At 36.0% G+C, this 25264-nt stretch overlaps 1 protein-coding gene across 2 annotated transcripts in view; it reads left to right on the plus strand.

The window, feature by feature from the left end:
- LOC139989249 (lachesin) overlaps positions 1-25264 on the plus strand; it is a 194772-nt gene that overhangs the window by 72966 nt on the left and 96542 nt on the right. For both annotated transcript variants that reach the window (XM_072007432.1, XM_072007431.1), the window contains exon 2: positions 10136-10320. In XM_072007432.1, the coding sequence (XP_071863533.1) occupies positions 10257-10320 (64 nt within the window). In that variant the 5' untranslated portion in view covers positions 10136-10256. The remainder of the gene's footprint in view (positions 1-10135; positions 10321-25264) is intronic.

Consider the following 25264-nt stretch of genomic DNA (forward strand, 5'->3'; position numbering starts at 1 on the left):
AACAATAAAATCGCCAATACACGGCGCGACTACCGTTAATTAACACTGTTCCAATTAAAACTATTCGAAATGTTCTTGCACGCGGATGAGGCTTATAAATTTTCAATTAAAAAGGGGGAAGGGGAGAAGAGGAGCGAGACCAAAGTTGGCACTAACTTAACGAACATAAGCCGGCGAAAATTCAATGATTACGGAAATTACCTGCCGGCGGTTGACGCGTTCGGAGCTTCCTTCCGGCTCCGATTTTCCTTCTCGCCGTAAGGAAGGACAGAAAGAAAATGAAGTAAGAAACAAATTCAATGACTGGGAGTCCGGCAGTCTTAAACTTTAGTCGATCACTGTGTTGGAGGCGTCTAGGGACGAGACAGTGTCGGAGCCACAGTTGAAAGGAAACGTTCTCACGCGTCAATACCACCGGCGGAAAAGAAGGATTCGGAGTTCGCGCGAAGTCGTTTCATCTTGACAAACTCGTAAAAGCGAAGAGCGAGCGTCGTAAACTCACCCCGGTGAAGATCGGTGTCATTGTATATTCACGAATTCACGGATGCACATCGTGCACACGAAAGCGGAAAACACATATGGCAATAGGTGGTTACCTTTTATTCGAGACACAGCTACGCGTCTTTATTCGCACGCGATGCGAATTAATCGAACTTCAGCGAGCATGCGATCGCTTTTCTCCATGTTCAATGGAAATTGTGTTTGAACGTTGCGACACCACTAACGGATGTAATCGTGCCTCGTCATATTTCATCGTATTTCCATCGCCAGACTTTGCCGCGTAAGAAGCTTTCGAGTTCGAGAGAATCGAATTCGTTCACTAGCACTGCGTTTCAGTTTCGTGCAGTTTCAGAGTTCGTTGCTGCTTGATATTCGTATATCGTTGATGGTTGAGTCAGACAGGGAAATGCAAGTTGAGATCACGAAGCTCTTAGTAATCCTGGGGAAAAATTCTCTTATCTTAAGGAAAATAATTCTCAGTCATTTCTTATTGGGTACAAAATATCGATGTTTCAGTTCAGTTGCCTCTGTTACTAAAGGTAAAAATAGTATTTGAATAAAGTTTGTAGAAAGCTCTAAATGCAATTAAAATATGATTCCCGAAAATAGTTGCTTTGCACATACTTTTCGATTTATACAACTGTAATCGAACATCGCTGATGACGTTATTCTTCTCTGCTGGATTGTTCTTCCGTAGACTTGTTTTCCCCGATAGTTGTAAAAATAAAATCGATCACCGTTTTTCCCATTCAAATATTTTACGTTTTACGTTAGAGCGGCGATAATTCTTTTATCTGCTTCGTTGTAAAAGATGCAAAAAATTCTCGCGAATTTATCTGTTTCTGTGTGTAGTTTCAACGAAAACATGCAGATCAATTGGTACGTGCAATGCTCGCGCTGGCAGCGATCATTTTGAAGTAACGTATAATGTCAAATAGCAAGCCACGTAAAAAAAAGTAATTACTTTTGGTTATCGTTAAAATAGTTGACATAAATTTCAGTATAAATTTGTTATTTTTGTATTGGTTCCACAAGTTTCATTCGATAAATGCTTTTTCTATATTATTGAACATTTTAAAAGGGTTTCAGTTTGAAGAACGCTTTAAATTTAACACTATCAGTGATATAATACCAGTTAAGGAAAATTGAACGATATAATTCATTCATTGGTTGTTTAATGGATTGCACTGTGCCACTTCCGTACATTTTGATTTAATTAAAACCTTAAAGACGGATGAGGAAAAATCGAAGGAGAGATAGATAGATAGATAGATGTGTGTGTATCCTAAGAAGTATAAAAGCATCTCAGCGAATATCAGTCTCTGTAGATTTACTCGAAGATGACTTTTTGTATTCTTTAAGGGACATTTGTTAGAGTCTCCAGTTTTATGTGACGGTTAATTCATAGCAGTGGACTTAACGTTCTCTAGAGAGTAATGTGTATCAGTCGAAAATATTGCACGTCCCTGGAGATAACGATCTATCTAAAAATCATTTTACGGAAACGTTTGGAACTCTCTTAGTATCGAACATGCATATCAACGATTTATCTATCAAATTCTTTTCGTTAGTTAGAAACTTAATAAATTCGCAAATATGTGTAAGACTTGACAAATATATAAACGCAAAAGTTAAGTGAAGACTGAATACTCGAGTTAAATGAAATATTTGATTTCGTCGATTAAAAAACATTTCTTAAAATGTGTCCGAGTACTTGCCAAATTTGAAATACGTTTTAAAATAAATCTTTGATTCGAAAATTGAGATATATTATCTGCGAAAATAATTTTGTAGCACTTATTTTTAATACTACATAGATTGTTTAAAAAGTCGTTTAAATATATTTGCCATTTTTTGGTTAAGAAATTTATAGCTTTATCGTCACGCTTTATATTTTATTTAATGGCGTGCACTAAAAGTAAAAGCTCGGTGTTGCCCGCTTCAGCTGTTTGCTTGTTCGATTTAATTTCGCTTACGAAAGCAGTGTCTCGAAGAGAATCAACGATCCTTAGCCAGTTGCTCAAGAGAACGAGAAGAGCTGGACTCTGGGATCGATACTACGATACGAATTATAATTCGAAAAGTAATTACCCTAAAATACTTATTCGAACTGTTACTCCACTTTTATGAAATAGCAAATCCAAAAATATCTTTGAAAAGCACAACAGTAGCTATTAATTAATGATAACTGACCAATAATTAGGATCATAAGCGTTTCTAAAATGTCAAGTGTCTCTTATACTTTATTCAAAATGAAACAATGCAACAAAAAGAGAAACAATACACAGTAAGAAATAAAGAGGATAGTAGTAGAACGTAGCCGAATGAAAATAAATTAAACATGAGTGTAGATTAAGTAATTACGGAATTTCGACCTGGTAAAAATTCCTCCTAATTTAAACTCCGTTCTAACTTAAGTTTTCTCGAAAAATTAGGCCATTTGTTGAAGGTAGGAAAATCAAAATTAGCAAGTTGCGCTCCGTTCACGGAATATTATTTTTATTAGGGAACAATAGGGGAGTGAGGCCGTGTTGAATAAAGCGTTCCGGAAATTGTGGTGTTCATGCAACGTTTCAAATTTATTTTCGTGTAAATTTCGCCTACTCTTGTAGCGAAATACCTGCGCAGCCGCAAACGATCATCATCGGAAAAGTGATAGTGTCGCGGTTTTGGTCTGACACGATATATGTGTATATACATAGCGTGGGCCTTCGTGCAGGATCAATGGTCCATAATGAATATTTTAACCGTTTTGATGAAACGATCAAGAAACTAGGAAATTTTATTTAAAATATCTATTTCGAAATCGACTGCATCGGAATGAACGCGAGGTTTTTGCATTTATGATCAAACGATCATTTTGGGGCTGAACGAAAGTTCATTTAAATATTAATGTAACAGAATATTAGACGCGATTATAGCAATTTCAACGATTATATAGAGTTTGTTTTGTACGTGCAAGTTTTTTAAAATGTCTTTGATTTATTTACTTGTATATTGCTATGTTTTAAAATTACACATAGATTCATAATTATACTATAACACATTTCTATGACGCATAGAGTAGTTATTTATCTACAAATAAGTTAAATTTAAATATAATCGAATAACGACTAATCAATTGGTAGGTATGTCGTCCTTTTGTTGTAAATTGTAAATTGTAAATTTTGTTGTTAATTGAAATATCTTATTAATTCAGTAGTACTATATGCACATTTTACATTGCAGATAAATTTTGACGTCGGTATAATTTCTAACGGGTATAAATTCGAAGGTGATACAATGCTGCAAATTCAAATTTGTTTTGTTTTACATTGTTCTAACAAATTAAACGTGTTTTCGTAATTGCTCTTGGAAAAGCACTTTTATTTGTCAAGATTCGATTCAGGAAAAGATAGAAACGAATATATTAACTGTTCTACGGTCTTTCAACGCGTCCTCGATCGTCTCATTAATCAACCATAGGAAGCCACGTACTTTGCAAGCATCGCATGATACTGAAAAATAATTATCTCGGACAAATGATCTCTCACGCTAAGCCCATCTCTGAGTGCGCTTTAATCTGCATCTAATCTAAACACGTGAGCCCTTGTTACACAGTGCAACGCGTGTTGCTACGGTTTCTTTTTCACGTATCCCTGTTCCTCAAATTACGAAATAAAATGCGAAGAAAAATACATTTATAGAAGATGATATTAGTTGAACGGAAGAGATACATTTTATTTTCTTGAGTCCAAATGATCGATAATCACAAAGTATATGTATATCTTGACACATTATTTACATTTTATTTAGCAGATCGTAAACAACACGGGTTTTCACTCCGACTGTCAGAAAGTAGAAAGTAAAACCGTCGCCAAGGAAGAACTGCAGTTTGAAAGATAACATTTATGCAAATGCGGCACGATTCCTACAAGTAGTTTCGCAAGATGCGGAATGGAAAGTTGCTTTAAACATGGACGACTCTTAAGTGCAAACCGAGTCAAGATATTTTACAGTAATTCTTTTTTAGAACACGTACCGGTAGATCGAGTTATGAATTCTTCTAGCGATTAATGCATAATTCAAAGCAACTGAAGTTCCAGCTCTATTCGCTTTCTATTCTAGTGAAAAACGTAGGAAATTTGTTCAACACGTTGTTCTTTTCTCGGAGTTTTGTATTTCATGTCGAATATCAGTTACTACTGTCTTAAAAATAAGAAAAGAAGAAGAAGATGATGATTGTATCTAGTATAATTCAATTAAAAGAAACCTCAAATGTATCCTTTCTGTGGTATATCTAGACACAGTTATCATCATTTTTCGTTACACTAAAGGAAAGAAGGTAAAGATAACTGTTTGTTAAAATATTAAGTTGTTCGGAAAGTTCATAACGTTTTTAAAGTTGGGAAATGTGAAATAACAAAGTACTAAATTGAGACAAATTTCCTCAGTTGAACATTAAATGTGGCAATTAATGAGAAAAGTTTCAGATCGGTTAATAGCAAAGATGTTTTTCAACGCAAAACTTTTTTATAATGACAAGATACAGAATATTTTAGGACTGTGCAAAAACCACTTGAAGCGATCGATTGCTAAAAAGGACGAAAAGTTCTTCAGCTATCATTCAGAGCGATCATGCAGCTAACCAATAAGTCGTAAAAAATCATCGTAAATATTCTATAAAATCCTTTAAGTATTTTACCTTTCCTTACGAACTTTCCCGACAAGCCAATAATATCTTGAATCACTGACCTCTTATAGTTACCGTGAACCATGTAAAAAAGGAAAAAATGAAGGGAAAGGTACACGATCCAAGTTCTTTTAATAGGCACATACACCGGAATGCAAGCGTTTCCGCAAGGAAGAGTTGTCTTTTGAAATTGTTTTACTGTTAACTCAAGATATTCGCAGCTGGTGGTCGCGCAGCAGTCACCACGACAAGGATATGTACGCACATACATGCATTGTAAATAGATATAGTAGTACATAAGTAGAAGCAAATGTAAATTAAAGTTAACCCCATTCGCCGACTCTTTTTGTTGAGGTGTCTGCGTGAAAGTTGCTTGCGGTGCTGGTGCTGCATCCGCCGCCGCTATTTCTGCTGTGGTATAGATCGGCTTTACCTTGCCAATAACGAACTGAAGTATTTCGTGTTCCGTGTTTCGCATTTTACGTCGCCTCGTCGTCCCATCACTGCGGAGACGTACATAGGAATCAGTGGTTTCGCAAATATTGCCATCAAAATTTTCACCAGCATGCAGTGCGCCCAATATGATTTTCCTTTGAGTCACGTGGAAATTGAATTTCATTTTTTACTCGGAAGTCGTATATTCGATAGATAGTTAGAAGTCTTCTCGGCCAAATTTAGTTGATAATGAAATTTTGATATCGTGAAATTGTGACATTGAAATTTTATCACTATTGTTATTAGACAATTTTTATATTACTTTGATCTTTTATAACTTTTTATAATAATTTTATAGCGATAATAAGTATCTTTATTTAAAATTTTAGTAAAATTGTACAACGAAGAATCTTGATGTAAATGTTAGAAGCTTCTCTGTCGAAGATTCTCTCGTAATGTGAACGATGTCAAAAATTCAAAGTTAGAGGAAACGTTAACTGTAAGGTTGCACTAGTGACTTCGTTTTTCCATTATAAAGAGATTCTGCGCTCAAAGTAATCATCGAACATGTGTATAACGATGGCTGGACAAGGTTGCTCTTGTTCTTTTCCCTCGAAGGTTCGCAGTTCAAACGAACCGAAACTCACTTTGTAACATGAGACCATTTCTTCTTTCGAGGAATAACAATGTTTCAATTTCATAGAAATTGTACATCTAACGTATATCATTACTCAAAAATTATATATATATGTCGGAGTAGAGTTATTTGAGCTTGAATTATGGGCGTGTAAAGAATCTTCGCCTGGGTTGTTCATTGTTGTTTCACAATCAAGATAACGTTTATTAACACAAATACAGAAGAAATAAGTTCGAACAGTGACTGCGGTAACTAGACGCTGATGGCAATGACCTTAGATTCGATATAGCGAATCCACGGTCCACGGGCTCACTCTTTATTAAACTCAGAATAGAATTTCTATGCACAAAAGTATCGCTCGCTATGACGCTCTTTATATTGCTCTCTAGACGATGTGTCACTCACCAAGGAGATCACAAGAACAACTCAGTAATGGAAACTTTCTTCTCCTTACGGTTGCGTTAGCTTTGTTTAACGTTGGCCTGGGATACCAACAAACTGCTACCGTTGCTAGGCAGACTCGCATAACTGCGACATTGCTCTTGCCCAGGGTTTGATTGTTAATACAACGTGTGTCTCATAATATTGGTACTTTTCTGTTAGGTGAAACGTTCATCCCGTGACCGCGGCTACGCTCGGCGACCGGTTGTCGCCTCGAGCCTAAGCTCATTGTCTCAAGTTTCGAATGACTGTGTCTGGGTTATTTCGTGAATGCTATTGAGGCTTTTTCAAGCAATTCCAACGGGTGACTCCGTTGTCCTTTCATCTCCGAGATATATGTATATATATATAATAAATTACTATATGTAAATATAATAATAATAACAATATATAATATATATTATATATATAAGTATATTTTCACTTACGAATCTTTTGAACTAACAATAGAAACTTTCTATTCTATGACCTATTCTCTATATTTCTCATTAAATCTTCATTTTAATTTCATGTATACTATAAACAATATGCAGCAAGCAGTAAAAATATAAACTTATTAATTTATTTCTATAATCTTTAGTAATAAGTAACTGTCGCATCGTATTAACTTTTTGGTTCCATTACAAGAACAATATTGCATGCAATAATCACGCGATGTTATGTTCATATAACTTATGGTATCGTCTTCTCCGTATGTCTAACATGGAGTAGAAACTTAGCACGTTTCACGAGGTATTATATTCGTCGACACGCGACACATTTCACCGTGTAATTTATTTCTGGTTAGACCGTACGTTACAATTTAAATAATTTCGCCGTGTCAGTATAACGCACAAGCGCCGTCAGTTATTTGCAACATACGTTACGCTTTACAATTTACATTTAACTTCACCTTTCTTGTCGCATGCGCTTCGCAAATTTCCATAGTATACGTTTACCCCGACTTATTTAAATCGCCACGAGGATAGATATGAGATGTGTTAAACGTGTAGGTTGTTTGATAAGAAACGAGTGGATGAATTTGTAACAGTCAGTTGTAGTAAAATTCGTATAAGTACAAGAGATAGTGTAGGCCAGTTATAATCGTCGCTCGCTCAATACTATTTATTACGTCGATCGCAGAAAGGATAATAATCAATCAATTCCCTAAGGAGCACGTTCGTACATTTGTATCGACAGGCGTTACCACAAAAAGTTAAACTTCTTGTGTAACTCTAGCTGAAGATTACAGGAAACAGCAGTAACAATCTTTCCCGATTTCGTTTGCCCCTAGACCTTGTAAACTAAAACAATCGTTAGTATTCAAAGGTACAATAATATGGGTCTATCCCAGATCTGAATTTTCCGTTGACTTTTTCTACGCTCATATGCTGCTACCAATCGTTATCCTGCTTTTTCTTCGGTTTCGATTCGTTGTGACGATAATTACCAAGATACCATATATTGGGCTGGAAACTAAGTGATTGCGGATTTTGTCAATACCACCTAATGGCAAAATCCGCGATCACTTAGTTACCAACCCAATATGTATGTTATAAGGTCATACGACTTACAAGGAGATTTTGATACAGATCTCTGAGAAAGTATTTTGAGAAATTAATTCCTATCTACTTTACTATTAAAATTTTCATTTCATTCGTTGAACGATCAGATACACGTTACGACTAATGGCTCATTTTCAATGATAATTTACATACTTGTAGTTGGTTATTACCCTTGTCAAAATATACAAGTATTAACGCGTACCTTAATGAACGAGGAAAATTAGATACATTGGTTGTCAAAAGTTCCCATTTCTATTTCGATAATACTATAAATATCAATACTTTAAAAACAAAATTCTTCTTCATTGTTTTCAAGAGCAATTATTATTATATATTATTCTGGAATCTTTGCTTTTGAAACTTTCACAGCCACTTTTCCTTTCGAATCTTTTCTCAAAAGCACTAGAGGCAAACGAATTAAGCGAGCACGAAATCGATAAATATCCGCACAATAGTCAGACACGGTGAGCTAATAACGAGACTTGTTGACCCGCTTGCAAATCGAATAAGCAACGGTGAATCGTAGGGCCAGATAATTTCGTCGATCACTTTGAAAATCAATGTCGCGCGAATTGGTAAAATTGTCGCGGAACATGTCCGTTACATTGTTCATGCTTTAAAGCAAACTACCACAAATGGTAATTAACAATTTATTGTCGCGTAGACGCGTGAACCAATATGAACGATCAAGTCACCGACGCGACTATACAAAATAATTTTCGACGATACAGACAACGCGGAAATGAGTCTACGCTACCTATTTGTCGATCGTTTAGATCGCGGATTAGAATTACAAATACTTTATCGAGGATGAAATCGTACGCGGAACCGTATCAGTGCTGTTACACGTGTTGGTCGAACGGAATCGAATCTGTTCAATGGTGTGCACAAAGCGGAACGTAACGCCGTGAACGCATGTCCCGTGGAATATGGAAAATTAACAATCTCGCGTTATTCCAGTGGCAAGGGAAATCGTAACACACTCGCCGAATACCGTCAGACAACAATTTTCGTTTTGCCGAATGAACGCGCGATGCGGATAGACACGTGCTTTCCAGTGTCCAGTAATCGACCGTGATCGATGTAAACGAAGAACGCTTATTCGATGAGTGTATTTTGATAAAATTTGTTCTTTTATATGCTTGTTATCGTTTGACTTTTTTTTTTCGATACCGCTCGACCGAGTTCAACGTATAGAGATTGATAACAATTTTGTCAGTAACAAAGTCGAACGAAATTTATATTTATATAGATTTGGATAATATAAAAAATATTTATTAATATAGAAATATAAATATCTTGGGCGAAAAAAACGCCATGAGAGTATAAAGATATTATTAATAGTTAATAGTATTAGATACGCCAAATGTTCTTGTTTTGAATCTATGCTACTACCTTCTATCATTATCTTTTAATAGCGCTAATGAACCTTCAAAATGTTTTATATAACAACGCAATATAGACATACAAATTTACACAAAACAAAATTTTTCTGAACAATTACACGTCGTTTGGTGAGGAAACAAGGTGATCGATCCACGTCCCATGAAACATCAGCCGGAGTTCGTCTTTGACCGAGCTGTTAGTCAAGTTTCGCGGAACAGGATCGAACGTCATCGAGGAGAAACAGCAGCTTGAGGCCAGATAACGACGATGGAAGTGGTTAGGGTAGTCAATTTTGCGATGCAAGGGCGCGCGAGTCGAAAGTTCGTTCGGTGGAAACGGCCGATAAAGCGCGACGATGGTGAGGTGTAGTTCTGTCCCGTTCGTCGAAAATAGACGCGTTCGAATATCGAACCAACCGGTTCAATCTGTCAATCGGGATGGCCACAGAATTATTCACATTATAAAAAAAAAGAGTAACGATTAACGAATACGTTTAACCATGGTTCTCGATTGTTTCAGGCATGCTATGCGTCAGAAGACTGGAAACAGAGGTTCTCGCGGAAGATGACAGCGTTAAGTAGATAAAGGAACAGCTGCTGGTTCCACCGACCGACGACGACGACGATTCATCGCGTTTTCCATGCAGTGCACAATGCTCTGCCATCGCGCTCTTGTCGTTCTCTTTGCTGTCAACGTGCCAATCGGTAAGTGAAAAAGTTAACGGTGTCGTTTGCTTTTGATCGTCTTTCGTCCGATTCAGGTCGACAATTTTACCCGACGTTGATGGTTTGGACGAGCAATGAACGATACTTAAAATGGAAAATTCGTTTGGCTAGATTTTATCTGAAAATGAAAATTGTATTCACAATGGGTGAAATAGTTTTCCAATTTTGATGCGATGCGATTAAATTCAAACTGTTTTAAAAATATATTGTGGTATAGGGAAAATACATACGTACGAAATGCTATAGACATTATCGGATGAATCGAATTTCTCTTTCTTTTAAAAAAATTTTCATTACAGTCTCTAAGAAGACCTATAAATTAAAATCTCAATTTCAGTACGGAAATCGGAAATCGTTCAAACCTTTGCTTGCTCAATTTATTTCAACAGTTATATACATTTCAATTCACTTCCTACAATGAAACAGAAAAGAAGAAAAGGAAAAAGAAAACGAAGCAGAAACAGAATACACTTCTTGTGGCGAAGCGAATCGAGCATGTTTCCCGATTCTGGCGTCGAAGTCAATCATCAAACAGTTCTCGGTAAACTCGAAATTGGAACGCAATCGGCCGAGAGTTCCCCGGTGCAAAAGCAGTTAGCCCGCTAATTTCGCAGATCACCGGGACCCGAATTAGATATCAATTCGCATCGCAGCAGTTCGCGGGTTGCGATCGACACAGTTAGGTATATAGCGAATGTAGAAATCCCGGTGGTTGCGCGGCGCGCGACGTCCGATGCAGATATACAACGGAGGTAGAGAAACGAGGTAGGAAGCCCGGTGCCAAACACGAGCCAAGGGGGAACGGTTAGCTGAACGAATTTCGGATATGCGCCGGGACCTGGAAACCGACATCGTAGCGACGTCGTTCCCGGTCGCCGGTCAACTTCTGTCGCTGATGTTTATTCCCTGAAACCGAGGGAGAAACGACGGCCGATAGCAATGCCGACTGGGCTTGTCGTTCGCGAATTAATTTACCGTTTCCGGACCTCGAATCTTATGCTCTTCACCCAGACGTACAGGTTCTGCGGCTGGATCCTTCTATTCTCACAGACGTATCCTTCGATTCTGTCCCTTTCCACGGAAATTCTAGCACGAATTCAACCCGATCCTATGGAATTCGAATCGAGCTCTTTCGGTCGACCTGTTTAATTTGCGGAAGAAACGAAGAAAATAAATTACTTCTTCTCTCTCTCCCTCTCTCTCTCTCTCTCTCTTCCATTTCCCCAGTGTCTCTGCATAGTTTATTTCCGTTCTGCATGCGATCTTTTACTACATCTGGAGACTATTTATGTACTATATGAGACGCCCTATAACGGAATAACATTACCTGAAAAAATAGGTATGGTAACTGACTACAAACGACGTGTCGTTTTGCGCCACATGGGCGAGTATCGTCGTATAAGGTAAAAGAGGAAATAATTAAATAAGTTTAGGGTAACTGGTTCTCTCATCCGTTCACATCTCGACAACGGGTTTTCTTGATAGAAAAATAATTAAATAAGTTCGTTGCATGGTGTCGGATACGTTGGCGTGTAGCCAAGCTTCACGGAGAATAGAATTTAGCAGCGATTTGTCTGCTGGAACGGTGTCGCGGATATTCTATGGAACAAAGCGTGGATTAACGGTACGAGTGAATGAACTTAAGTAGTTCTAACGAGTGGTTCGCGATCAGATTATCATCACTCTGTTGCATAATTTTGAAATTCTTTCTGCCTCTTCTTTCCTACAATATTTTTCATACTTTCTAGCCGTAATAATTTATTCGCGTCTTTGTTACAGCGTAATTCCTCTTTTGAATAGGAATACAGTAAACGTTCGTCCATTGATGAACTGTCGTTTTCGTATTTCTAAGTAGCTGATAATAAGACATTCACAGAAAAAAGTACAACGAATACCGTATTAAAAGCAATATTTAATAGCAAAATAAGCGTATAAACTTAAAAATGATCGATGAAGATACAAATATCAGGTGACTGCTGTACGTTGTTACTTTATTCGTTCCTTTCATTCTCTCGTCCTCTATCCTACGAATGTGATTAGGTTTGTACATCGGAATCAGATGTAGGGATGGATGGCTGAGAGAGTTTCCTCGTTCAGACGTCAATCACCCATTATCCAGTTTAAATTATGCTTGACTAACGAGAATGCATTGCCATTCTCCTCAAATACGTTTCTCGTTGCAGACTACGAATTCTCATTCACATTTCCATTCTCAACGTTGCTACAGCTTAAAACATTTGTATTTTTATCTTCTATCTTGTTAAATGTGCATCTGCTTCTGCATTTTTTTAAATGCTAGCTGGAAAACCTGGCCAATGCTTTCGATGATAAGAAATTATTCTTGTTTAAACCATTATGTGTATAATACGATTCATCTTGGATATGTAAATATAGCTAACAATGAACAGGTATCTATCGCGATTGAACAGCGATGTATCGTTCCTCGTGTTCTATAATCGTTTGTCTTTTTCTCATTAAGCTTTCCAATACTTGATCGCAATACCGAATTATTGTTACGTAACCATATTTGGCGTGCAAGAAAAGCGATCCTGGTTTGTCCGAATATTAACGTTAGACTTGCTGAACAGCTCCACCGTGACCTGGTATGGCGTAAATACCAGTATCTATGTTTACGGCAGAGAGTTGCATTTAGACCAACTACTTGCATAGTAGTAATTTGTGGATTTAGTCGACCATAAATTCAACAGTCCTAACACTGATTGCAATATGATGTTGACGTAAGATGCTCTATGCTTGATATCGTACATATAGACGTAACAGAATTTTCAATTAATCTGACGGTGGATTATAATCGTTAGTTTAAATTAGTGTAGCGGTAAAACGACAAACAAAATACTTTTGATTTGATTTCCTTTTGATCGTGGAAGAGCAATCTTTTTAAACGAATCGTACAGAAATAACTAATCATACAGAAAATTTTCAATTCATCGTAGATACATTTACAGCGTGAGGAAAAATATTTATTAAATGTAATTAAACTAAATTGTTACAATGTGATTTATGTGATCTCATTTATTGCCCTCACGCCCTCTCTCTTTTTCTCTAATAATCTATCAGTTTTTCACACACCGTTCCTTCATAATTACACATTACGCATCAAGCCATATTGGTTCAGATGCATGTATTCATCGAAAAATTGTATTTATTTTATCTAGTCTTCTCCTCTCACGTTGGGACGAACTTCCGATTTTACATTATATTAGATCCTTTAATCTTTGACTTCTTAAAATGTACATTTTATTACACATACAGCAATTCAGAAAATATGAAATTCATCGGGAATTTAACTTAACACTTCTGCATTATTATCTACTTTATACGTTTAACTACGCGTATACTATCTTCACGCTTTTATTAAATTGATCTTGGCAATTCCTGTCACCGTGGATCGATATTGTAACAGAAGAGATTAGAAGTGCCTGCGAAAAATGTTCACCAGTCAAATCTTCCGACCTCTAATATAATATCGAAAAAACGTGGCAGCTTCTCCTTTTTATTACCACTACCTGGAACACCTGTTTGCTTCATGGCGATACTCCCGTCAGCCAATATTTATCAGTCGGCGCTGTTGACAGCGATAAACTGTATCCTTCTATGTGGCACGACAGGATGTCGCTCTCGCCTAGACATCCGGAACTACAGGATCCATCCAAGAAGAGATTTGGGTCTCGAATCGGTGTCGTTGAGAGGAACGTAGAACGACTCGAACATGGAAGCATGAACCGAGAGCATGGAACATAGAGAAAAGGATGGTGCAGGAGGAACCAAGAGAGAGAGAGAGAGAGAGAGAGAGGGAGAGAGAGACAGAGACAAACAGACAGACAAACAGACAGACAGTGTGAGGGAGAGAGGAGTAGAAATTGAGAGTCCTATCTCTTGGCCGGTAGATAAGATTGTTTGTCCATACTCCGTATCACGGTCGGATTCGTCGATTGTTCCGTGGGAACACTAGCCGTCTCTCGTTCTCCCTTTCTCTCGCCCCCTTATCTGAAAACAACGACCTTTCCGGGCAAATTGGTTGGCTCAGCTCGAAGTCTAGTAAAACGTGATTAATCGCTCGCTTCCTTTCGCGGAATGTATCTCCACCTTGAAGCAACCTAGCTACGGCAGACTAACACACGCATGTGCCTTTGCTATCATCGTCTCAAGCCATACAAGTATATCGTATATAGTGATAATCGGATAACTGCGGTCCAGAACTCAATTGGGTTTCCTCAGACACGAAGGGTCAAGTCCCGCGCACTGCTTTCTCCTCTCGGGACGATGGAAGAAAGCTGAGAAGAAAGGAGGAGCCGCGAGAGCTTGCTGGAAAAGAAAAGAACAGGAGAAGAAGAAATAAAGAAAGAAAAAAAGTGAAAGTATACGTTCGTTAAGGGTGGCTCGAACACAAGGCCTCCAAGCAAGTTTAAAACGCATTCGCGAGTTTTACTTCTTCCCGACCGAGAGCCATTTCGTGGCTACATATAACCCTATCTAAACGAATTAAAGTTACGAGTTGCCGTTTTTTCCCCCCTACGACCATATGTTACTGCCCTTGTGGCTGGCCAATCGGAAGAATTGCAGCGCCGCGCATTTCGTCCAACTTTCTGAATCGATTCGTGGAAGATACGTCAATACTTTTCTGTCTTTGCTCTTTTCTTAAATAAGAATTGAAAATCGATGGAATCGAAGATCGTAGGAGAATCTGCGAATTTATAATGCGGAACGGGATCATTTTCGCTGGACTTTTGTTTCCATGCATGTTTTGAATAAAAACGTATCAAGTATCTAATATCTGTAATCCCTCGTTAATGAAATTATTATTCTGTAAGTTTGAGACACCCTGTACATGATTTTCAACGTTCACACACGAGATGTTAAAATTTTGCGAACCATCCACTCGCAGATACTTTCAGTGGAGAAAAACACAGACTGTCGAATATAGAACGTTTTTGTCATTTTCACTTTCATTTGTTCTTTAAAATCTAACATTCGACCTAACGTTGTTTTATCAGCTGTAGAGACCTTCTAATTGTTGTTTCGTTTTATGTTTTCAACTGTGCCATGGTATTTTTATATTTCGTTATGCAAATTAAAGAGTTTGTTACGGCGGAATTTCTTTAACCAACAAACGGGATTGAAGAGAGAAACGTTATGAGAACGAAATAGCGAAATTACATATTAAGATAAGATGCCTCGTAACAGAACAAAGAAACGTGGTGTTAAAGTAGAATTACTTGGAAATATGACATTACGTTGGAAAAAAAAGAGAAATTCAACAAAGAGAATTGCAACCCCTTGTTGTTACTTTACCGTACCGACAATATTATTGAATTTCCCTAGAAATCCTGTTGAGTTATACAAAGCGAAATACAGAGAGTTGTAACGAAATCGCAATCGAGAGAAAAATCTGTTTCCTTTATTATCGTTGTTCCTTCCATTTCGTATAATTTTTTCCGATATTTTTATATATTTTTGTACTTTTATACCTCTTTCCCGATACGCTTATATTTTTAGATTACTTTTTGTCTGTACTTTTTCTTTCAATGATCAATTTGAAAATCTCTTTTCTTCTTTAAACACACAACTGTATCGCAAGAGACAATGTATTTAATTTATTATTATTTGACTATACAGACAATAATTGACTAATTAAAACGCGACGCTTCCAGCAAAATGAGATATCGCAAATGAAAGCAAAAACGGGAAGGGAGCAGCGTTTTGCGCGATTTTTCAAACGACACGCTCATTATTGTGCCGGTGAAGCTGGCGCTTCTTAACCGCAGATTTTTGCGCATAATTTAAATAATAAACGCGCGCGTCATTATGTTGAAATATTGTTACACGTAGGTCACGCCGTAAAAACAAATACGAATTGTTGCAACCCTTTCACCGTTACGACACTAACTCGTCGTCAACATCGGGGAAATCTTATTATATTGCGGGTAAATACGAAATCAGTGAAAATGTCCAGTTTGACAAAGATTTTTGTTCCGTTTAACGATACTGGTTACTTCGGCAATTGACAAAGTAACGGAGATAAAGACAAAATGTCTGTCATATACTCGAAATAATTGCTCGTTGAAATGACGTTTTAGAGAATTATTATACCATTTTGGTTTTCCAGATTGTATAAGATAAAGGTTGAATGATTTGGAGGAAGGAATGTAATTTTTTAATCTGTATATTATTCGTCCTTTTGTAGTGGGTAGGCACGTAGAAAATGTATAAAATTCAAATTTGTCTTTTTAAATTAAATAATTTATTTTTTAATGTTTTTGACGAGAAACCCGCTTAATGTATTTAACGTCGAACAAACCATCTTACCACAACGCAAATAATATACAAGTTTATTGATTCGTTTATCTATTTTCATTGAATACGTTGTTTAAAACGTTTAATACGGTAACAAGTTATCGATCGATATAATTGTCTATGTCATAAAGTATAGGATATCAACATTTTGATTTCAGGAAAGAAACGAGCTGTTATTCACATACATACTTTACAAGAAAATTGGTATAGATCCATGTTGTTTCAAAGATGTTATCAACGAGAGCTTAATTGATTCGCGTTTAAGCCCGATTTTCATCGCTTTGATTGGGATAGGTCGCTGTTTAGCACACCTTGTGAATGATTAAATTCAGATAATGCGACGTGATAAACTTGTTTCACGGTTATAAATCAATGTTTGACATTATCAAGTACGCCTGACACGCCTAAGGCATTATTTATGTTAATACAACGAAAGCTTCTATTTACTTCTGCTTTAGCTAAAGAGATGAAAGGATTACGTTTACCCGTATGAACAAAATCATTTTATCCCGAAATCGAGAAAAATTTTATTAAAAATCACCGCACAATAGAAAAATAATTTAATTTTGCTTTCGCGCACATTTTATCATAATATTATATCGGAATTTAGTAATTTTTAAAAAATTTTTAAATATAATTTTAAAATACAATGCAGTGGTCTCAGATTTTGTTTAAACTTTAACGATATAATCATGATAGTCATATCTCATAACAATGTTGATGAAATTTAAAAATGGTCTTTATAATACAAATAATAAATTCGTATAAAGTTTCTATAAATGCTCGAATGCTTTCATTTATTTCAAAATAAAATACAATGCAGTGGTCTCAGATTTTGTTCAAACTTTAACGATATAATCATGATAGTCGTATCTCATAACAATGTTGATGAAATTTAAAAATGGTTTTTATAATACAAATAATAAATTCGTATAAAGTTTCTATAAATGCTCGAATGCTTTCGTTTATTTCAAAATAAAATACAATGCAGTGGTCTCAGATTTTGTTCAAACTTTAACGATATAATCATGATAGTCGTATCTCATAACAATGTTGATGAAATTTAAAAATGGTTTTTATAATACAAATAATAAATTCGTATAAAGTTTCTATAAATGCTCGAATGCTTTCATTTATTACAAAATAAAATACAATGCAGTGGTCTCAGATTTTGTTCAAACTTTAACGATATAATCATGATAGTCGTATCTCATAACAATGTTGATGAAACTTAAAAATGGTTTTTATAATACAAATAATAAATCCGTATAAAGTTTCTATAAATGCTCGAATGCTTTCATTTATTTCAAAATAAAATACAATGCAGTGGTCTCAGATTTTGTTCAAACTTTAACGATATAATCATGATAGTCGTATCTCATAACAATGTTAATGAAATTTAAAAATGGTTTTTATAATACAAATAATAAATTCGTATAAAGTTTCTATAAATGCTCGAATGCTTTCGTTTATTTCAAAATAAAATACAATGCAGTGGTCTCAGATTTTGTTCAAACTTTAACGATATAATCATGATAGTCGTATCTCATAACAATGTTGATGAAATTTAAAAATGGTTTTTATAATACAAATAATAAATTCGTATAAAGTTTCTATAAATGCTCGAATGCTTTCATTTATTACAAAATAAAATACAATGCAGTGGTCTCAGATTTTGTTCAAACTTTAACGATATAATCATGATAGTCGTATCTCATAACAATGTTGATGAAACTTAAAAATGGTTTTTATAATACAAATAATAAATCCGTATAAAGTTTCTATAAATGCTCGAATGCTTTCATTTATTTCAAAATAAAATACAATGCAGTGGTCTCAGATTTTGTTCAAACTTTAACGATATAATCATGATAGTCGTATCTCATAACAATGTTAATGAAATTTAAAAATGGTTTTTATAATACAAATAATAAATCCGTATAAAGTTTCTATAAATGCTCGAATGCTTTCATTTATTTCAAAATAAAATACAATGCAGTGGTCTCAGATTTTGTTCAAACTTTAACGATATAATCATGATAGTCGTATCTCATAACAATGTTAATGAAATTTAAAAATGGTTTTTATAATACAAATAATAAATTCGTATAAAGTTTCTATAAATGCTCGAATGCTTTCGTTTATTTCAAAATAAAATACAATGCAGTGGTCTCAGATTTTGTTCAAACTTTAACGATATAATCATGATAGTCGTATCTCATAACAATGTTGATGAAATTTAAAAATGGTTTTTATAATACAAATAATAAATTCGTATAAAGTTTCTATAAATGCTCGAATGCTTTCATTTATTACAAAATAAAATACAATGCAGTGGTCTCAGATTTTGTTCAAACTTTAACGATATAATCATGATAGTCGTATCTCATAACAATGTTGATGAAACTTAAAAATGGTTTTTATAATACAAATAATAAATCCGTATAAAGTTTCTATAAATGCTCGAATGCTTTCATTTATTTCAAAATAAAATACAATGCAGTGGTCTCAGATTTTGTTCAAACTTTAACGATATAATCATGATAGTCGTATCTCATAACAATGTTAATGAAATTTAAAAATGGTTTTTATAATACAAATAATAAATCCGTATAAAGTTTCTATAAATGCTCGAATGCTTTCATTTATTTCAAAATAAAATACAATGCAGTGGTCTCAGATTTTGTTCAAACTTTAACGATATAATCATGATAGTCGTATCTCATAACAATGTTAATGAAATTTAAAAATGGTTTTTATAATACAAATAATAAATTCGTATAAAGTTTCTATAAATGCTCGAATGCTTTCGTTTATTTCAAAATAAAATACAATGCAGTGGTCTCAGATTTTGTTCAAACTTTAACGATATAATCATGATAGTCGTATCTCATAACAATGTTGATGAAATTTAAAAATGGTTTTTATAATACAAATAATAAATTCGTATAAAGTTTCTATAAATGCTCGAATGCTTTCATTTATTACAAAATAAAATACAATGCAGTGGTCTCAGATTTTGTTCAAACTTTAACGATATAATCATGATAGTCGTATCTCATAACAATGTTGATGAAACTTAAAAATGGTTTTTATAATACAAATAATAAATCCGTATAAAGTTTCTATAAATGCTCGAATGCTTTCATTTATTTCAAAATAAAATACAATGCAGTGGTCTCAGATTTTGTTCAAACTTTAACGATATAATCATGATAGTCGTATCTCATAACAATGTTGATGAAATTTAAAAATGGTTTTTATAATACAAATAATAAATTTGTATAAAGTTTCTATAAATGCTCGAATGCTTTCATTTATTACAAAATAAAATACAATGCAGTGGTCTCAGATTTTGTTCAAACTTTAACGATATAATCATGATAGTCGTATCTCATAACAATGTTGATGAAATTTAAAAATGGTTTTTATAATACAAATAATAAATTCGAGTATTTATAGAAACTTTATACGAATTTATTATTTGTATTATAAAAATCATTTTGAAATTTCATTAACATTGTTATGAGATACGACTATCATGATTATATTGTTAAAGTTTAAAAAAAAGTCCGAGATGGTTGTTCATGCTGGATACTAATTTCTTTTTAAATATACGTTTGCAATAACTATCCGCTAACCGGCATGTCCGTTCTCAGATTGATTTGAAATTTTACCAATACAATCAATGGCAGTCCGGTCTCAGTATAGTGTAAATAAAATTCTAAAAAGCTTTATGTAGTATATATGATATATTCGTAAAAGTATTCTGTGGTATTTTCGTGAACTGTATATGGACGAAAGAAATCAAGTAAAATATCGATAAAAAAGATGAAACGAATTGGACGAGTTCTGTTCCATATAATCAACCTGTTATAATAAAATCAACCTGTCAAACTCTTCAAAAAATAGAAAAGTAGTAAAACCATTACTTTCCTCTTGAAACACAATAGATCTCTGAAATATCATAGCTATCTTCGAAATTAAACAATTCGAATCGGTGAGCAGAATACCATCGGCCACAAACGTATCGCCGCCAGATAAAATCCGGAGCTCGTAGAGAAGCAAACGACAGGGAATCATTCGCGGCATCTCTTTCCAGCCGACTTAATAACGATTCGATTGAAACGCGCGCGGAAAATCATTGAACGTCATCCATCATATCTCGCCGATATCTACCCTAACCAATGCAATCCCCGATGTCGCGACCGACGTGGATAAAAGCGTTGCTTCACTAGCCTGCGTCGAGTTCCATCAAATTTTTCGCGGTTCAGGGACGTGTCTCTATACCAACGACCAAACGACTAACGTAGGCACGAAATATCACCATAAACGTAACATGTATACACACCACGCGTCACAGATCTTCTCTTCAATTATACAATTACATCGATATGTAGTGATAGGTAGTGATGTGTATAGACTGTTTCGAAAATATATCCTACAATTTAAAATATATAACAACCTGGCATCACTGTAAGCAATGTATGAAAATTCTAACAAGCAATACTCGATGAATTTCTCATAAGCAAACGATCGAGACCCGTACCTTCTTACAGTTTCTTACGTCAATTATATACGTTTTATATCTTTCACGATCAACTATGTCCATTTAAAAATATCTCAAGCAGAGGATGTAGAGGTCGACGTGAATACGATTATTTAAAAATATGTAATTCCAAGATGAATACTCGTTCATTGACCGAAAGAAATATTTATTTATCGCGTATTTGACTCATAACGCGTGAAATGCCCTTTACGTGCAACTATACATACATGCAGGGGATGTTAGTTGTATATATAGTATGGATTTCAAGTCCGTGACAGAATACAAGGAGGGTTCGATTTGATCGCATTGCATTGCGAGCGTAGTGCCTTGTATCGGTCGTGGCGAGATTCGAAAGTAGATTGGGAAGAGTCGGGGCAAGCGTGCGGCAGACAGGCGAGGTAATACATACAATCTCCCTTGTTGTCTGGCATCCAGTTGCTGCAGCGTGAGAGAGCAGGAGAAGGAGAAAAGCGGATCGTACGAGAGAATGAGAAAGAAGAAAAGAAGGAAAGAGAGGGAACTAAGGGTCTGGAAGAAAGGAGAAAGACGAGCGGTAGGGCTGAGCTTTGAAAAGCGCGGCAGCTAGCGGAAGTCTTATAAACAATCCCAAGAGCGATGGGAACGGGAACCGAACTACCCCTAGCCTCGTGCAAAGAGGATCAATGGTGAACGGAATGCGTGTAAACAGTGAAGCAACGTAACACGCGCGTTCTGTATGCGCTATGCTCTCCCTCCCCTCTCTCTCTCTCTCTCTCTCTTTCTCTCTCTTTCTGCTTCTGCTTCTTCATTGTTGTGCTCCTCGATTCTCAACCCTCTTCTACGAGAATAGCACGGGGAAACAGAAGAGACACCAATACCGTTGAAACTGCGTTTAGCGTTCGTCTCGAGGAGATATGTTTCACTGTGTCAATAACGCAACACTCAGAAATCGTTAGTCAAGGAAAGTGTCGTCACGCGTTTAACCTTTCGATGTGCACTAAAATAATTTATTTGTGACATATCGAAGCCTGCGTGCTCCTAGTTCTGTTACTCATGTATGTGAATTGTGAATATTTTTCGTTAAATTAAAACTGAAATTTGATAAGTTACAGAGCTATTGGCAAATCGATAGTTCTGCAGAATGGATATCGGTCAATAACAATTTCAATTAATAGGCCGACGCATATGAAATAAGTTGAAAGTTCTTAAAGAACTTTTATGAAGATCAAGCGTACGGTACATGATATGTTATTTGAAAATCGGGGTAAGTTTTGGAGAAAAAGTTAAAAGGTCGAAGCGTGCGAATATCGGATGAGCAGTGGCAGGTCAGTATCTAAAGCTGAGTGACGTGTCATTTTTCAGTGTCCCGTGCGCGGTATTACAGGCACGGAGTCACGAAGGAAATTTTCGCTTTTTTGATATTTCGCTTACAAGTTTTGATATTCCCTTCACGTACTTATTTTTACTCGGTGCCTGAAATGTCACGCGTGCGGCCAGCAATTTTATTTTCCAAGTTTTTTTATCCACTTTAGGAAATGCAACGCAAACGTACTTCCAAGACGTAATTCTACTTCTTTCCTTAACGTTACTTAATAAAAAATTGTTTCGTTTCAAAATGGAAGACAGGAGGAATTATTGTTAACAATTGGAAATTTTCAGGAAATAATAGAAAATATTCTTCCGATTGTTTAAATTTGAGAATAATATAAAATACTGTTTTCTTTGGGTGGAGGGGGGGGCATATTTTCCATAATGTTAAAAATTATCTGTGTTCACACAAGAATTCGTCGATTCGTTAATCATAAAATAAAACGTACGAGATATTGTATTAATACTTTTAATGTTTAGTCGCAGTAACGGCGCTTGTTAAAATTATTAAGTACGCATTTTTTAATCTCAAACATCTATCAAGCTCTTTCTTATAAAACCTTCCTTTATACACTTTCTTTCTTGGGGAACAATTGAAATTTCCGTTGTATTATTTAGCTCGCTTTCTATCTTCTTGCACATTTCGTTCGCTTTTTTATTCTCTCCTTTCGCGTCGCTGTTACTTCCTAATGTTATCCGCGGTTGCTTTTTAGAATTACACATTTCTTCCCTTCAGATTCTTTAATTTTCTTCTACAACCGTATTTCTGTCACGTGCTCCATTCTCTCCACTATTTTATTATCTTATACTTCTTTCATTTTTACGTTCCTCTCAACCAGTTTCTAATTTTCCTTATAATCCTTTTCTATATCAGGATACTCTCTTTTCACTAACCTTTTCCTCCCTAGCGAGACTCTCTGCATTTTCAGCTTGTTTTCCTTCTTTCTATCGCTGTATATGTTTTAAATTTTCTACCTTCGTTAATCAATTCTGAAAATCGTCAAATTATTTGATCGAAATATGACTTCGCTACAGACGTCGAAAATTGTCAACAAAACATTTCTACATTTTTAGCGCTGTAGGTACAACAAACGTTTCTCAAGCTACACCACCAGGCGATTCACCTTGCACCCTTAAATCACCTGAATCCATTAAACACGTTCTCATCGGTCCATTAATCTAACCCAATGCATGAGCACTCGGTTTATCGAACAACGCGTGAAAATTTCAAAAAACGGTATCAGCAAAATCCGCGTCTTAGCGGTTGTCGTCAGTTTGTCTCAAGTTCGCTATCAAAGGGGAAAGTAAAACGAAAACGCGAAAAGTCGCTCGCTCGCGTTCGCTAACGCGCTATGTACAAGCTATCGTAATTCAAAGTTCGTCGTTATCGAAACCTACTCACATACTCACACATCGTGGAGGAAAGGTTGCGATCGAAACAGGAGAAAGACAGAGAGGGTCGTGGAAACAGACACAGAGGGAAATCCTTTTTGAAATCATATCCGTATCCGACATTGCTATGTATGATGCACGGGGCCGCGTGCACACGTTGCATTATGCATCGCGTCATAATGCGAGCCTTGGGGGGTAACGGCAGATTCGTGAATTCCTTTTGGCTGTTTTGCAATATCGTTGGATGCGGTTTCCTTTACCAGGCGGAAACCGTTTCATTCCGTGTTCCCATCCTGGACTGTATACCTACCTGCTACGTATCTGGTTAACACGAGATCTCGTCTCGCGGCATCGCACTTGGAAGGATGTTCACGTGCGATCGGAGAAACCGTTTCCTGGCTCGTTCGTTTTCTGATTATGAAATTATATCGTGCCCCTGAGAATCGGCGCCTCAGGATCACGCGGCATCGTTGTCGTCGACGTCGCGGATCTTCTAGACGAGCTGACGCGTACCATTCCCGGTTATATCGTCATCCGGTCTTTCCCGTTTCGCTTCCGTCTCGCCGAACTGATCGCCTTGATTGTAATAAAACTCTGTATCGTTGCATTCGGAATAGAAAATTTTCTGCCCCTGGTTTTTCCGAGGACCAATAGTTTTATCGATATTCTGAGTGGATCGCATATAAGTAGATGTGCGAAGAAATACTTGAATGATAACGATAGAATGATTGCTATCGATATTTTACAGTGACGTTACAAAGCTTATAACTTTCGTTGCTTTTGTTACGAGATAAGTGTGTTATGACGTAGGTTTGAAATGCATCTCATGCTAGTAATTCCATATCTGCTCTACATTCTGCTCGAGTTCCGTTGATAAGATATTCCTTCCATGATCGCGTATTAACAGAGAAAAATACTATTCTAATTATATAATTCTAATTATTGTTTCGAAACTTCTTCTATAATATCTGTTGTTTGATTAAAAACATAAATATTCTTCGCGAACAATAAAGCAAGAACTTTTCCACGGCTATCTGGTTTGTGACAGGCATGAGTTTTTAATAATTCATCGGCGAATAGAGGGGGCCCATAATTGAATCGGAAGACAGGAGATAGTTCGCTGTATCGGTTTTACGAGGAACGAATTGAATAAACTTAGACTTTAAAGAGAGCCCCTCTCCCTATTTCCAGTCTTGTGGCCGTAGAGACTTACACGCGCGCGTAATTGACGATAAATAACGAAACACACGACTACCCGTCGGTGGGATAATCTTTCACGACCGCCATTAAAGGCGCATTTACGAGTGGTGTCGTTGTCTT

The sequence above is a fragment of the Bombus fervidus genome, chromosome 7, assembly GCF_041682495.2.
Source record: "Bombus fervidus isolate BK054 chromosome 7, iyBomFerv1, whole genome shotgun sequence".
NCBI lineage: Eukaryota > Metazoa > Arthropoda > Insecta > Hymenoptera > Apidae > Bombus > Bombus fervidus.